General features: G+C 37.1%; 1 protein-coding gene across 7 annotated transcripts in view; it reads left to right on the top strand.

Annotated features, from left to right (window-relative positions):
* The window catches only part of BCL11B (BCL11 transcription factor B), a 169,034-nt gene that overhangs the window by 14,168 nt on the left and 138,512 nt on the right, over window positions 1-16,354 (top strand). For 5 of the 7 annotated variants that reach the window (XM_063290301.1, XM_063290297.1, XM_063290298.1 and 2 more), the window contains exon 3: window positions 7,255-7,626. In XM_063290301.1, the coding sequence (XP_063146371.1) occupies window positions 7,255-7,626 (372 nt within the window). The remainder of the gene's footprint in view (window positions 1-7,254; window positions 7,627-16,354) is intronic. The other 2 variants (XM_063290299.1, XM_063290302.1) reach the window with 1 other exon arrangement.

The raw sequence follows: 16,354 nt of genomic DNA, 5'->3' as shown, positions 1-16,354 counted from the left end.
AGAGCTCTTTGCAAATTACATTTTAAGAACAATAAACTTGTGAAATGTGACCACACAGATGCGAGCCCGTGGTTACACTTGTGAGATAATGGTGACTGTTGCCTGTTGACTGTGCATAGAGGCAGACTTGGTTTTGTCTTTGCACAATGTGTCAATTGGCATTGAAAGTGTCGTCCCTCAAAGAGGGCCCTTCCTTTTGCTGTTTTCATGAAAAGTATGGAGATTGTGAAAACAGGCAAATGGATTTAGCAAACATTTTTACTCATGACAGTAAGCAATGTGGCTTGCGTATTATGTATGCAGCATTATAAACCTACTCACTGGCTATCCCAATGCCTCGAATTCAGCTATAAATCATAAAAAAGAAAACAATCCCCACAGCATCTTGATTCAAAGTGCACAGCAGCTAAAAAGTTTGCATTTGCCTCTGATTGTTTCTTGATTCATATCCAATAATGCTCCTAAACTGATTTGTTCCCCTTGTGGAAGAGAGACATTTTATGTATTAATGTGTAGTTCATTGTATCTTCAATGGCCCAATTATAAATATATTAACATTACTGAAAGAAGAGGGATAGTGGTGCTGGTTTGCAAACCCCTGATGAAGAATGAAGTAACTATTGAGCCACTTAACTATGCCGTGCTTCAGTCGGACCTTTTGATGCTACAATTGTCTTGGAAGGAAACATACACTTTGGAATGAGAAGGAGTTAGTTTTGACAGGCTCTGTTACTCAGTTTTAATAAAGACAAGTCCTTTTAATTTCATAGCATCCGGCGTGTTTGATATTTAAAGGTATTTTACATGATTGTTATAATTCTAATATCTTGATTTTTTAGTATTAAATCTGTTAATTGTAGAACATTGTTATCCTAAGTGGGTGTATATAGGACCTCCAAATTTACAGGAATTAAATTTAAATTAATTTAGGAACAGAAAATAGTTTTTGAATATGCCCCTTGGTAGGTACATTCAAACAAAATGTGGCTGAAGGTCTTGGATTGTTATGTGGGGTCAAAGAAAGCTGTCTTCATTCCTTTTGCGTGTGTGTGTATGTGAAGAAAAATCAGGAGTGATTTTGCTCTCTTGCTCTCATGAATTTGTCAGAACCTAGTGTTTATACTCTTGTCATTTTTGAATTCATGAGTGTAGCTCAGAGAAACTTAGCTAAGCATACTCAGTCTAAAACTGTAGAAGGTCTTAATGCATTATCACACTTGAGCATAACATGTTCAGCATGGATTATTGGTCTTGGGCATAAGACTGCAGGGCTGTTTTCATGGAAGTTCCATTGAGGCTAATAACTTTTTTTAGGAGGGGTGTCTTGTGGATCATGCCCCTTCTTCTGTGATGTGCTCAGTTGGGTGACACAGTCTGAATTTATTGTTTTTGGATGAGAACATGAAGCTTTGAAACAAAAGTATGTTTACATCCCTCTATTTCTACATAAACCGATATAAAGTTGTACTGCATTTGCTTCTTGCCTTTTCTTATGAATGAATGGCCAGTTTTCAAAAAATTATGTCAACGTATTTTCATTTATTTCATACATGGAAAAAACTTCAAGTTCTCATCAAATTCTGATCACAGATGCCTATATTTTTCTTGATTAATATGAGCAATCTGCATACATATATATACTATATACATATACATATAGATTATATAAAATTATGTGTACTTGGTAATTTCTATATATTAGGTTTCATTAAACAGTGAGCTGCTTCTTAGGCTGACTCTAGGTCTTTCACCAATATATTGGTAACTAACAATGGACTTCTTTAGTTCTGTAATGATTAGTTGCTAAGCACGTTTTTGTTAGCTACTTTTTGTTACCTTATTTTTAATTCTATTTCAGAATAAAATACAATTCTGTGAGTTAATTTTTTAATCATTATTATTGAAGAAAGACCCATTTTGTCATGTTCACTGATTCAATGTAGTTTATACATCGTAACGTTTCACATGCCATGGTGCTGACGCGCATTTCTGCTTGGGAGGGAGCTGCTGTGAGACCTTGTACCAAGCTCTGTATGTGAAATAAGTACAATGGAATGTGTTTGGGTTATTTTCTCTGCTCAAGGACTTTTCCCGCAGACCATCAGAAACCGTTAGGAGCACCTGGGATTGTGAACTTGAGAAGATTCTATGGGGGGAGGGATTTCGTTTGCACCGAGGGTTTTTAGTTTGAATTTGGCGCGCTTTCATCATTCTCAGCTTTCTCTGTGATCCTGCATACTATTCTTTAATAAATCAGATATCTTTGAATTCCTACTCATGAGTCTGATGGTGTTTTAGAATAGGCAACCATTACACATTTACTCTGGAGCAAATCTATCAACATTATTTATACCTGCTTCAGATAATTTAATCTGCAATAATACTGCAATCCTATACTTGGTTCCTCGGGAGTAAGCCGCCTTAAATTCAACAGAGTTTACTTGTATGTAGATATGTATAGGACTGCGCTATTGCTTTTATCAGCATAGTTTTCTGTCTGGGTTATTAAATTTAATCAGAATTAAAATGACTGTTTAAATTACTTCCATTGATTTCTTTGAAAACACCAACGATAATTTGAGAGAGAGTTTTGCACAAGGAGGAAATATAAAGCTGATTTTCTAAAATGTGATGACTCCAAAGAATGAAAAAGTCCTTTGTGCATGTACTGGGCACAGCATTTACTTGGGAGAGAGTAAAGTGGGGAAGATTTAGATAAATGGGGATACACAGACTTACTAATCATGATGAGATGCTAATGAGACCCAGGTAGTGCAGGATGTCAAGACAGCCAAATAAAGTGGGAAAACTGATGAGTTTAAGAATGTTTGATTTCTAAATCATCTTGCAAAATGGGAATTTTTTAAAAAAAAAATACAATCCTATTCCAACTCTTAGTGATAGAATTTTTTTTAAAAAATCACCTTTTAACAGCTGTAGATTTTGAAATTTCAACCAATATGAGGTCTGAAAGGTTAGCTACTTCTGAATTTCTACTTTCTACTCCTTCCTCCCCTTTTGTTCTTTTTCCTTTTTTATTTTCAAGTAAATAGTGTCTTCTACATCACAAAGTTAAGAGGCAAGAAACCCCCCCCCCATATTAAAACACATACATTGTTAGCCTGTTGTAATTTCAGCCACATATCTAACTTTAAAGCAAAGAGGAGTGTTAAGGAAATGCCAAGACACATTTTTTTGAATTTTATCTATTTTCTGACTTCCTTTCATTACACTCCTTATTTGTGCCTTGGTTCATTTCTGGCTCTTCCAATCCTTTTACCTTATCTCCCTTTGTGTCTGCCTGTTTTAATATTTTGACACTCTGCTCCCACCTAATAGGAATTCTTTTTGAGAAAGGATGCATATGTTGTCTAAAGGAGTCTTCACAGCCCTCGGTTTTTCCTTTCCCGTTTGGCTCTAAAATTATGTATATGTAATTGGTAATTAAAGGTGCAAGCTCTCTTCAATATAAACAGTATTGCTCCATGTTAGATCATTAAAGGGAACAGAAGCACTAAATAATTACCTTTTGCATTGTGACAAACCGTTCGCACAGAAATCTACTCACTTCCTGCTCAGCACTAGGGTTATGATTACATTTTCACGATGGCAAAAGAGTCCTTTCATAAAATAAATTGGTAAATTAATTACGTTGCATTGTCTACCAACCGCTTTTAAAGTAAACTTTGAGGAAAGGATGGAGGGGAAGTAATTAATGGGTTTCACACACCATGCATTATGCCTAGTGTTTGAGTTACCTAGTGGATTAATTTGGCTACAAGTAAGTACAGGAAACTCAGAAGCTTTCATGCATGCATCTCCTGTTCCTTAGGCTGGCTTCTTGTTCATCCACCTCCGTTAATTGTAAGGAGGAGGCAGGCAGTGTGGGCTTAATCTGAAGTACTATGAATCCAACAAAGCCCAAGTTCTGATACACTCAGTTATTTTCTTACGTACATACCACCTGTGCTTAAAGGGCAGAGATCCATTTGACTACATTTTATTCACGTACTAATTAGCAATATTTTTTCAGAAAGAGAAGTTAGATTCCTTTTGATCCAGTTAAAACTGGGAGATTAGCCTCCTGCTTAGAGTGCATTTCCCTTTTATTGTTAGAAAACAAAACAAAAAATCCAAATAAAAATAAATAGCAGTTTTAAAAACTGCTTAGGCAAATTTCCCATTCAGTTCAGGGATTGCAATTCAGAATTATGACAAATGTTTTACATTGTCCTGCTGCTTTTAGATCTCCAGGAAGTTTGGAAACAAATCACCAATGCCAGTATTTCCATGTGTTCATTTTTTTCCCCTGCAGAGTTTCACTATTCCTATCTCTTGATAAAACTTCAGTGGCTCATCTTTTTTATTTACATGTCGTTAATTCGCTGTGCATTGATCAGGCCAAATGATAAAATTCTTGTTTAGAGCAAAGCCCTGCCAGCCAATGGGAACTGTGCCTGATTGAAGACCATGTTTCGTGTTGTTTTGCAGTTAGTCTGCCTTGGAAATAAAAACAAAACAAAACAAAAAAAGTTTACTGCAGACTACTAATGTCGTGAATTAGCTACATTAAGTATATTACTGTCTTGTGCTAACACAAGATTGTCCCAAAATTCTGGTTGTACTGAATAATGGGAGGGTATCACACATAACAGTGCTGGTATCCAATATAACAAAAAATATATATATCAGAGTATTGAGCATTCTCAAGACCACTCATATAAGTAGATTTTGACTGAGTTCGTAAAGCAATGCAGAGTATGGTGTGAATGTGAATCTGGAAATAAACAACTTCCCATTTAATTTTCAGCATTTTAAGATAATATTTAGAGACTGAAATTGAGAACTATTAGTTTTGAGCAAATTTCATTTTTCTTCGGTTAATAAGCATTAGAATTTGACCCAATAAATTTGAACTGAGATGGTTTTTTAAATGTTTGACTTTTTCATTAATTTTGATTATTTAAAAGGAATAATTTTGATTATTTAAAAGGTGTTGCTCTTTATAGTTGTCCTAACGGTCAGGAATCAAGCTGAGACGAGGAGTAGGTCTCTAGTGTTTATTACTGCTACTCAAGACAGAAAATCCTAACAAACTGAAGAAGCGTGGGAAAACCCAGACAGATAACCCCAAAAGTCAAGGCGGGTCTGACCTGTGTCTCTTTAAATGGCTGCTTAATTCCTCAGTGCTACGCATGCGTTTTCCCCCCTGGATAGAGACCCCCTTCTGCTCGCCATCGGTACTCATGACAATAGTTCCTTATTCAGAGGTTTATGCCGGAAACATTAATGTTGTATGCTGGTTAATTGAAGTAACAAAAACATTTGAAGTTGCTTGGATATGAAAGTACAACAATTTGTAAAACCAACTGACAGGGAGGAAAAGAGGGTTTGTGACATTGTAGAATCGGGACTTAAAATAAAAATGCTTGATAGTAACATCATCCATTCTGCTGAGCAGGACTGTAATACCTAAAAAAGATTCAACTAGCCTACTAAACCTACTCAGTTGAAAGCCTGGTTTAGCTACGGAGGTTTTCCAAAGGAAATTAAATCAAAGTCATTCTTACAGAACCTGGCTGCAAGAAAGCCTGTTGTTTGCATGGGTGGCATTTGAGAGACTGGCCTCCAGGGAGCCATTACTTCTGGACAAACTCTGTGATCCATCTCCCTATCAGGAACTGGTCAATATGCTCAGCATGCATTCTTGTGTGGGGCATTAAAAATTTAGCCAGAGATCACAAGTATGGGATGAGTATATTTTAATTCCTACCCTAGGCCATGTCACATCAAGAAGAGGATTATTGTGTGGCCTGACAGGGCAGGGTACCATTTCCTCCCATCTGAGCATTTGAGCAGTGGAGGGGACAGAACAAAGCATGTGGTTGGTGTGTTTTGGGTGTGGGACCAGTTCCCTGTCTTTCCTCTTAAGGCAAGTGGACATGTTGCTTTCTGCTGTTTGTAGACTTCAGGCTTGCTTTGTGGGTAGGGTTTGAAAGAGGCAGGCTTCCTGCTCAAGGCAAGCCCAAGAAACTGTGGCTGTCTTGTGCTGCTTCCATGAGATTGCAGACTTCAGGAACTGCAGAAACTTGTTCCCCTAACTGGTTTTGGCAAGTTTGTATAAACCTCCTTCAAGCAGTGTTGCTGTCACTGTCCTGGCATAATAGTGACTGAAAAATCCTCTCCCTGGAATGGCTTCCACCTTGGGAAAGGCAGTCTTACGACGCCAGTAGTTGGAGGCAAAACAGTTCCTCCTCCTTTGGTCATCATGGAAAGATGGTGCAGCAAAGCCACAGTGAGATCAAAGCACTCATATATAAGATGCATGTGGCTCCAAAAGGCCTGTTTTCTGTAACCACAATTTCTCCCTTTATTTCTAATAAATCCTGTGAGATAATTAATTTCACTGTGATGCACACAGCACTATTTCCATTCCAATTCATTCTGAACAGGTGCCTGCTTGTCACCAAAAGCTTTTCATGGTTATTTGACATGGCTAGTGCTACCTTGTTAGGTTAATCAGCCCCTTGACTATATTTGTAAGAGCAGTGTATTACATATTCATTGCTTCCAACAGTCCTTTGGAGTGGTGGCCATGGAATGGACCAATTAAAGAAATGTTTTGGAGGGTGAGTCAGTGGGTGGGCCACAGGAAGCTAGAAATGTGCTAAAGTGCCAAGAATATCACAGTAGACCAAGCTTAGTCTTACAACTTTTTTGAGAAAACAAATCACTCTATGATCAATAAATTGTTGAAAAATATTAGTAAAGCCAGGAATATAAAAACATTTTGAGTGTCAGTTTTTTAAAATGATGTGCTTCTACAGACCAAATGGTTCAGTATTGTTTTTTGCTTTATAAAGGAAAAAGATATTTGGTTAGGGTTGCTTAACTGGATCATAGATCAGCTGTTAGAACTTGACGTAAGCCTGTTGCTGTGTCCAATGGATCCTACCAGTTTTGGTTGTGGAGGTGACTAACAGGTCTCTACTCTCCACTGTTATTAATCTATTTCTGCGGGGTTTGATGGCTCATTCAGAAAAGCTGCATTAGATGTGCTTATTATTTTGTTTTGCAGACAGACTTGGTTACAAAATGTACTCAGAGCACTTGTGGAGACAAGCAGGGTGGGAAATAGATTAAAAAAATACAACTATATGAATATTTAAACCAATTGCTCTCAATTATTTTCCCTTCTTTTTTTCTTTCTCCCTTTCTCCCTGACCCTCACCTTTTTCTGCTTACCAAATGAAGCAGAGGCTGACCACGTGGACACTGCCATCATCACCCACGAGGATGACAGCCTAGCACTAGGAGAGCCGGTTGGGCTCAGCATTGCAGTGGGTGGAACAGACCCTGACCTATTAACCTGTGGACAGTGTCAGATGAACTTTCCCCTTGGAGACATCTTGGTTTTTATAGAGCACAAGAAGAAACAGTGCCATGGCGCTGGTGGTGCCTGCTATGAAAAGAACGTGGATAAGAGCAGTCCTCCCCCTCCATCACGCTCCGAGCTCAGGAAAGTGTCAGAGCCAGTGGAAATCGGGATCCAAGTCACACCCGATGAAGAAGACCGTGTTCTCACGCCTACAAAAGGAATTTGCCCCAAGCAGGAGAACATTGCAGGTACAGCATGTTTTACGTTCATTCATCTGCAGAAGTAGCCTCTTTCCTTGTCCCACCTCTTTTCTCTAAAAATGAGAGACAGGCTTCTTGACAGACTGAAAAATGTGAGATTGCCTGTGAGCAGTGTATAAGGCCATAATAGACTTTGAGGATCCTCTTGATTCTAAAACTCAGAATCCAGTTGATCCCAGTTTGTAGAGAGTTTAGCTGGATCCTTGGATTGTGGAGTGCCCTCTGTAGATCTGTTTCTCTTGAGTGATAACTTCTAGCCTATGTTGTGTCAAATGTCCATATAACAGGCTATTACGATGTTCCAGCATGGGAAGTCACATAACTTCGCTTGAATCATCCCTCTGTCCCATCTTTGTTTGCACTGAATAATTCACTAAGGCTTCCTTCTGATAATTGTCAGCTCTGTGGATTGGCATGGACACTTAAGGTTTAGGTACTAAGGACTGATAGTGCAGCTCCATACTTTCAAATTTTGCAGACAGAAAAAAGACAAAAAGGTATTAGAAATTAATTTTTAGAACTCTTACTTGAACTTGCGTATCTTTACAATGAGAATGGTGCCATCATTATGATAGTTGTCCAATCTTCATTATGATAGTTGTCTGATCTTGAAAGTATGGTAGCCAAAGGGTACACTTAATATTTTCAAAGGGCAGAGAAGGCTGCAGTAACAAAGCAATGATGCATAATGGGTGGAGATATCACATATGTGGGGAGGATCAGTCACTTCTTTTTTTCTTTGGGGTTCAAGTGTTGGATTTTTTCTTGTTTTTGCTTTTTATAATCATGTTGAGCCTATTTTAGGGAATATGGCACAGCTTTTTGTGCATTTCCTACCTCAAAATGGTGGATATTACCACTGATTTGGGGCAGTTAGGATTTAAAGAGGCTCTGTTGATAGCAGAACAGATGTTGAGGGGCCATACCTGACCCTAAGGCATCAGATTGCTCAGCACTGCTTGAAAAACTACAACCTCCCCATAGCTTAATTCTGCTTAGTTATTTCTTTGGTAAATATCGATACACAGTGCCCAGGCAGATGCATACCAGGACCATATAAAAAGATCACACTTTGTTGAATTTTAAATTAGTTTAATATAATGTATGCTTTCCAGAATTGATGTGGAATAGTGGGAGAACAGGACAGTTGTTTCAATGGGAATGCAATATATTTTTGAAGAACGGGATAGTTAGGCCACACAAGTATAAAGCAAGTTTAATTTTCATAACCCTCCTCTTCTCTCCAGTTAGGCTATTGTTCCTGTGAGAGGCCTAGCGATTTTGAAGTGAAGATTCTATGGGTTTTTACCCACACAAATCTGCTATTAACCACATGGTTAATCTTGTGTTGTAGACAGAACAGTACAAAACTAAACCAGGAAGTTTGCCAGTTGGAGGTGTCAGGTGCTTCTGCTTTACATAGAACTGATCTCATTGGCTTCATAGCCTTTGAGCAGGCCTGTGACTCCTGATGTTTAGGTGTCCCAAACATTTATAGGAAAAAAGAAAACAGGGTTGTATTGTACATGCTTTGTTTCTGAAATTATTTTTTGCTAGTTAAGAATAAAATGGAATGTAAACCTGTCTGAGGTTAGAAGTTGATAAGAATACAGTATTTTTATTTCTACAGTATTTGGATGCTCTTGTGAAAGTGCATGTACACATAAAGGCCTTCCTGAGGCTGTGTTCAGAGCATGTACAGTAACTTGCACTTACCCAGTAGATCATCACATTATTAAAGGGGCACTACAGAAAGAGGCTGACTTGCTGGAAGAAATTGACTTCCTTTTTTTTTTTCTTTTAAGACTGGGATAGTTATCATAAACATGCCTGGCCACAAGTCAAGCTGAAATAAATTGAATCTTATTTTAACAATTAGAACAAAGACTGCTGCTGAATGAATTGTCTCTAGCAGGATAGGACCCTTGTTATCCTTCAGATGCTTCTGAACAATACCTCCCATAGCCTTCACCACTGGCCAGGCAGTGTAGGGCTTCTGGGAGTTATAGACATGAGACCTGTAGCTCAGGAACTACTGGAGAACCCTATGTTCTTCCTGACTGGCTGGCACAGAAACAATGGCTTTTGTATTAGACTTGTTTATGTTTTTAGAAATGTCTAGCCTTTTGTTCTTCCATCTTCCATTGGTTTGGCTTTAGCATGCTTTGTCCTGATAATTGCTAGACCTAGATGGATAAAAAGGAATGTTTCCCTGGTGTTTTGAGATAGGACTGGAAAAGACTCTTGTCTGAAACCATGGGGAATTGTTGCTACCCAATACTGATATCTACTGAACTAGATGGATCAATGATCTGACTTAATATAAAAAAGATTCCTATATTTGTAAGTTTGTTTTATGAAATGTACTTACCTGTATAAAGTGCATATCCCACATTTTCACTTAGAGTGAGTCTTAAGTTAGGCTTCTTGATGCCAAAGCATAAGACACTGAAACTGGTGTATTAAAGTTGGAGTAACACAACTTCAGTGAAAGATTACACAATATACTGTATCTCTACCTTTACATGTAAAGGAGTCCCTCTGAGTCAGTCTTGACTCCTGGTGGCTATATGGACAAGTTCCTGCAGTTTTCTTGGCAACATTTGCGGGAGTAATTTGCTGTTACCTTCTTTCTAGGGCTGAGAGAGTGACTGGTTCAAAGTCATCTAACTGACTTCGTGCCTAAGATAGGACTAGAACTCATGATCTTCCAGCTAACAGCCCAACATCTTTAACCGCTATACCAAGGCACTGGACTAGAAATGGAGGGACATGAGTTCTAGTTTTGCCTTGGGTATGGGAGCCAGCTGGGTGATTTGGGGCCAGTAGTTCCTTAGCTTTAGTAAGGAGGCAATGGCAAACTACTTCTGAAAATGTTACCAAGAAAACTGCAGGGACTTGTCCATATAGCCACCAGGAGTCAAGACTGACTCAAGACCCTCCCCCCCCAACAAAACCTTTATATAGGCATAATCTGTGTAACATGATTGGTAAAAGAGCTGCATAAATTTGTCCTTAACTTTCAGACCTCACAAATCACAAAGCAGCTGCGGGATTCACTTTCAAATCTGTGTAAGTTATTTATATCTGCAGGTTTACACTTTGCATTTTTAAATGTTATTTTTTTTCCTATATAGTGAGTTTCATTTTGGACCATATCCCAGCCTTTTAGAGTAAGAGATGCCTGCTGAATATGCAGCAACATCCCTTTGTCAAATATGCCCTGGAATTTGTCCATCAAAAATGGCATAAAGAAAAGTTTCCTTTGAGTTGAACTTGCTCCTCCTGGTGACTTAAAGAACACATCCATGGAGTTTTCTTGGCAAGAATATAAAAATAGTTCGAGATTGCCTTCTTCCAGGATGTTTTCTTGTCTTCCCAGGATAGCCCTGGTATTCTCTGAAGGTCTCTATCCGTGTACTAACCAGGCCTAACCCTCTTCAGCTTCCAAGCCCAGACACCTGTTCACACACCCCTTCCCAGCAAAAGCTTATTATTGGGCCTTTAAGTGACAGTAAATGCATATCTGTGTTTACTGTGCATAGTTATTTTGTTTTTTAAATACAGAAATAGTAGCCACAGGTCAATAGTGCTAGTAGCAGAATCTCAGAAATAGGAAACAGTTAAGTGTTTATCTTTTGTGATGCTGTGAAAAGTAATTCTTTTGCATTTGCAACTTGGATTATGAGGAATTCCTCTTTGGTGCCAATGGATATTTTCCTTCCAATGCAAATATTAGCTTTGAGAGAGTGATTCTCATCAGAAGTAGTATGGAAGAAAATAGTTAAACTCTTCCTTTTTCTTACTAGAATCTGCCATGATTCCAATAATTACCAGCTCCTCCCAGAAACAACTATCTGTATTCTTTTAAGAAGCATGTTAAATGCAAAGATGTATTTAACATGAATTCTAGCTTCACCTTTTCACACCATATAAGAAGGAAAACTCAGAGGAAGATTAATGGAGATAAGAGCTGGTTTGGTTCACGAAAACCAAATTTAAACCTTGCTTTACTCGTGTCCCTTATTTATTTTTGTATTGCATTTATGTCCTGCCTTTCCTGTAGAAGCTCAAGGCCATGCAAATGCTAATTACCCCTCCTTTTATCCATTCAAGAACAAACTTGAAGGTTAGCGATAGGTATAGTTACCTAGTGAACTCCTTGTTTAAGTGAGGATTTGAATCTGAATCTCCTTGGTCTCAATCCAGTTGCTTAACTACCATACCATACTGACTCTCCTTTGTAATCCTTTGTTTTCTTGTATAAACATGAAGACTTGCCATTCATAAAGTAAGATGGTTGCATTTGGAGGCCATTATCTCTGTGTGGTAGTGTGTCCACATGCAGACTCATGTGCATCGATCCTTGCAATATACATCTGTATGAATCTTGGCAATCATTACTCTTCTACATTCTCCAGGCTTTTGGTTAGCACCTATATTTTGGTAGCCATATTCTCTATCCCACTCTAGTTTTATGAGGTTGCCTTTTATTTCGATTATCTTCAGCATACTTTCACTTTCACCATGGCAAGTCTGCAAGTTAAAAAAAAACCCACAGCTCTTCAACATAGGCAGAAGGAATAAGAATGACAATAAGCATACCATATAAAAAGAGCAGAACTGGAGATCTTAATTTTTTTCCAAGCTAAACCAAAGATCAATTTGAAATGACTGGGAGATTTTGAATCTGAAAATAAAATAAAATATATGGTTCATTTGATTTTGATTTTTTTCTATCCAGGATTGAAATTCTGGTGGTAAAAGATGCATTAAAATTAGGGTCAAAACACAAGTAAAATGGTTGGTAGTGTCCTCTTATTTTAGTTAAAGATTTTTGCTTACCTTCTACTCCTCCTTTTCTTTTTTTCTCTTTCTCTTTCTCTTCTTTTCTTTTCTTTTTTAAACAGCATAGGATAGTTTTCAATAGTAGGATAAAAGCTTCATATTACAGCCATGGAGGATAGCCATGAAAAAAAAAACCCTACAGAAGTCATTCACTGAAAAGGCTTTAGTGGGATATACCAAACCCCTTATTTATTTTTCAATAGAAAGGCTTTCTGCATTAGCCAAGAAAATCAGAATCTGTATTTAACACTAAAGGTATTTCCCAGTGAGAGTCTGTAGAGCATTGTTGTTAGATTTGTTAAAAAAAAGAGAGACTAAATACGATTTCATAAAAGGGAAACTTAATCTCTAAGGCAGTGCACTCTCTCTCTCTGTCCCCCCTCCCCACTTTCCTACCTCCTCCTCTTTTTTTGGTAATCAGCAGCCTATAATATTTTCACTTTCTATATGACAAAAGATATTCTTAGGCTTTTCTGTGCTACGACAGGAAGAATGAAAACTTCTTTATTCTACTAAGAAATATGTAAAATAATAGAAGAATAGAGGAGATATATTTGTTCAAAGCATTTAAAATGTTATTTTAATCAAAGGCACATAACAATTGACATGCTATGTCAGCTAAAAGGAGACTATAACATTTGAACTGCAAACTGTGTTCATATTTATATTTTATTGTTTCCCTTCAACCAGCAATTTAAAACAAAATTAGAAAAAATAAATAAGAGAAATAAAGATTAAAAGAATAAAGGGGGAAAACATCAGTAGCTCAAATGTGTAAAAGTAATTGAATATGGCAGAAGCATTAATTATTTGAACTTAATTGAATTCTGAGGACTGCAGCCATTGCATTTCAGTTAGACAAGCTCTGTTTATTATTTCTTTGTGCGTAGATTAACAGTAAAGAAAAAATAGATAAGTTTCCCTTATTTATTGAAAATAAATCTGTCAATTCATGTGAAGAGCAAGCTGTTCAAAGATAACTGAGTCTTTAGATTTGAAGAGGAAAGCACAGAAAAAGCTTAAGAATTGTCCTCAGAGAGGCTGTAGTTACTTTTCTCAAACTCATGCCATATTCTCTGACTTCCTTTTCCTCAGAATGATTTATGAATGTTGCTTCCTTTGCCAACCCCCCCCCCCCCGCCCCCAACCAACTATTCTGGCCCTGGAGTAACCAAATGAAGTTGAGCACTGGGTTTGGCTGAAACATTTCTACCTTTCTTCTTTTTCTGGGAGGCAGGACAAAAATGTGTAGTGTATTAGTTCTTGGACAATTCATTTCAAAGGGCACCTGCAAGCACTTTTGAATGTTCATGCTTACTTTAACCTGCTTCTTTCACAACTGTGTTGTGGCAGAACCCCATGTAACTGTGTTCCTGTAGGTGCACTTGGTATGAACTGGTAGTTTTTTTATGACTACATTTCCTCTTTCTTTCTGAAAGTAGCAAGTTTCAAAAACCCTTCTGTATGGTGGTATCATAGTTGGTTATTTTTTTGGCAAGACTAATAATCCCTAGACTTTATGTGTTTTGTAATCCTAATGAATGATCTGAAATTCACTGTTTTTCTTCCTAGGTCTAATTAGTATTTGACAGTTTTTGTATTAGGGAACGGTTCTTCCCATTCTTAATTCTTTTATTTTTTTGTGTCATGGAAAACTTCCTTATTCCATTTGTTTGAAAGTATATACAAAGTAATAAAAAAACGAAGCTGTGCTGGTGTACAAAAAATCTGAATTCATTGTTAAACAGTCTAATTGGATAAATCAAATAGGTACACAATTACGAAGAGACTTTTAAGATATGCAGGGTTCTTCAGGGGTGACGTTAACGTAGAGTTTTGGATGGCAAGAGGAAAGGGATGATCTGATGTTGAACTCATGAAGACGTGAACTGGAAATCTTGAAAGCTGGGCTACAATATTATGCATATTTGGTTAGCCAGCTTATTTTCTGACTATGGTGCTTGGAATTTCTAAAATTACAGGAAGCCAACAGACAAGTCTTTATCATGACGGAGCAGTAATTGTGTGCTATGGGATTCTCTCTCACCAAAATTACTCTGGCTGTCCTAACTAATGCTTGTGTTTACAACATTTTGCTGTGTTTCAGTGTATGCAGTCAGATAGGTGAGCAGAAACTCAGTGAAAATTATGGATGGAACCAGGTGAAAATATTAGAGGATAAATCCTATGTTTTGCAATGCCAGCAGATTGTACATAATGGTGCATATACCTATACTATAGTGATAGCCCAATGATCAGTTACATTTCTGTTGTAGGCGGTTTGCATAAAATAAAGAAGGAAGTCTGATATAAATAAAGTTTCTCATTTTATTCCATATATTTTCTGTAATTACTGATTTGTTTAACTTGTGAAATGTGCTTTTCAGAAATAAGAATGCTCAATAAAAGCACTGCCTGTGATAATGAGCTGATGAAATAATTGTGAGCTGAATGATTTCATTTTAATCAAAATTGTCTACAAATAGAAATCCATACTGATTCCAGGTAGGTCTTATGATGGTATACATTTCTGCACTCTGTCCAGATGGATTTCTTCCTTAAGGAGGTAGGAAGCTGTGAAATAAAAGTCCACATAATGTGTACATTGTTTGGATTTCAGTAACAAGTGTTTCCCAGCCTTAACGGAGGATGGAAGTCACTGAACTGAAGACCTTTGGGATGTCCTGCCATTTAGTCTTCCCCCTCCTTCCTTTTAGTCATAAGTTATAAAAAGCTGTTGGATCAGCCTGAAGGTCCTTCATACTCTTTTCACAAATACCGGGTCAGATTGGTGTTGGGAAGTCTAAGCTGGCACAAAGGCTTTAGCTCTTCATTACTGTTGTCCTCAAATTCAGTACTTGGAAGACAATGTCTTTGCATATGGAAGTTTCTAGCTGCCATTGCCAATAGTTGCAGATAGACCTATCCACTTCTCTGTACAGAATGGTCTGATCCTGTTTCTAAATTATTTAAAACCAGTGTTCATCAATGCATATTGTGGAAGCCGAGTTTATTTATTTAGTATTTATTTATTTAAAGCATATGTGTGCAGCTTCCTATTTAAAAAAAGTCTGAAAGCAATTTACAATAACATTTATTTTCCTCCATGTACTATCTATGAACAATACATAATTTCTTAATTTTTTGTCATATCCTCAGCTATTTTTTTCCTTCCTTCCTTCCATCTCTTTTGTAAATTGTTTCAATTTTTAATTTTTTAAAAATTTTCTGGGCTTTATTTTAGTTCTGAAAGGATAGATTTCCTAACAGATATATGGTAAAGCAATGTCTTTAATGTAAAAAAGATCATGCTGTTCATGTTAAAAATTCAGTGACTTCTCAAAATCAAAGTTTTTTTTTTCACTGTAATTCTGATCCCCAATACTTTATCTTATTTATATTATATACTAATATGGCTAGTAAGGGTTTTTTTTTTTGTGTGTGTGTTTTTTGGACAGAGAGCTGAAGAACCTAAAAAAGTGGTGCAAAATTATTTTAAAAACTTAAGATAGAATTGAGAATGCATGAAATGCTGTTTATAGTGGGGGAAATGACATAGAGTCCTGAAAGAGACCAGAGACCTGGCTGACTCAAACACTGACCAAGAGCACTAGACATTTTTGCAAGATTTTTTTGAGGCAACAGTTTTGACAAAAATATTAATAAATATGTGTATATCTAGTGGTCAAAACTCTGAATTCATGTTTTTAGGATTTTGTTTTAAATTGTAGTCCAGAGTTCAAATCTGGTCCTTATAATAAGAATATGGACTTGGGTTCTTGTCAGTTTTGCTCCCCAGTTTTCATGTTTTTTCTCTGTACCATTCAGCTGAAATACAACTGAAATTGTCACGCAGCATAGATTTTTG

The sequence above is a fragment of the Candoia aspera genome, chromosome 1, assembly GCF_035149785.1.
Source record: "Candoia aspera isolate rCanAsp1 chromosome 1, rCanAsp1.hap2, whole genome shotgun sequence".
Classification (NCBI taxonomy): Eukaryota; Metazoa; Chordata; class Lepidosauria; order Squamata; family Boidae; genus Candoia; species Candoia aspera.
The sequence above is the reverse complement of the archived record's forward strand: the minus strand, read 5'-3'. Positions and strand labels throughout refer to the sequence as shown.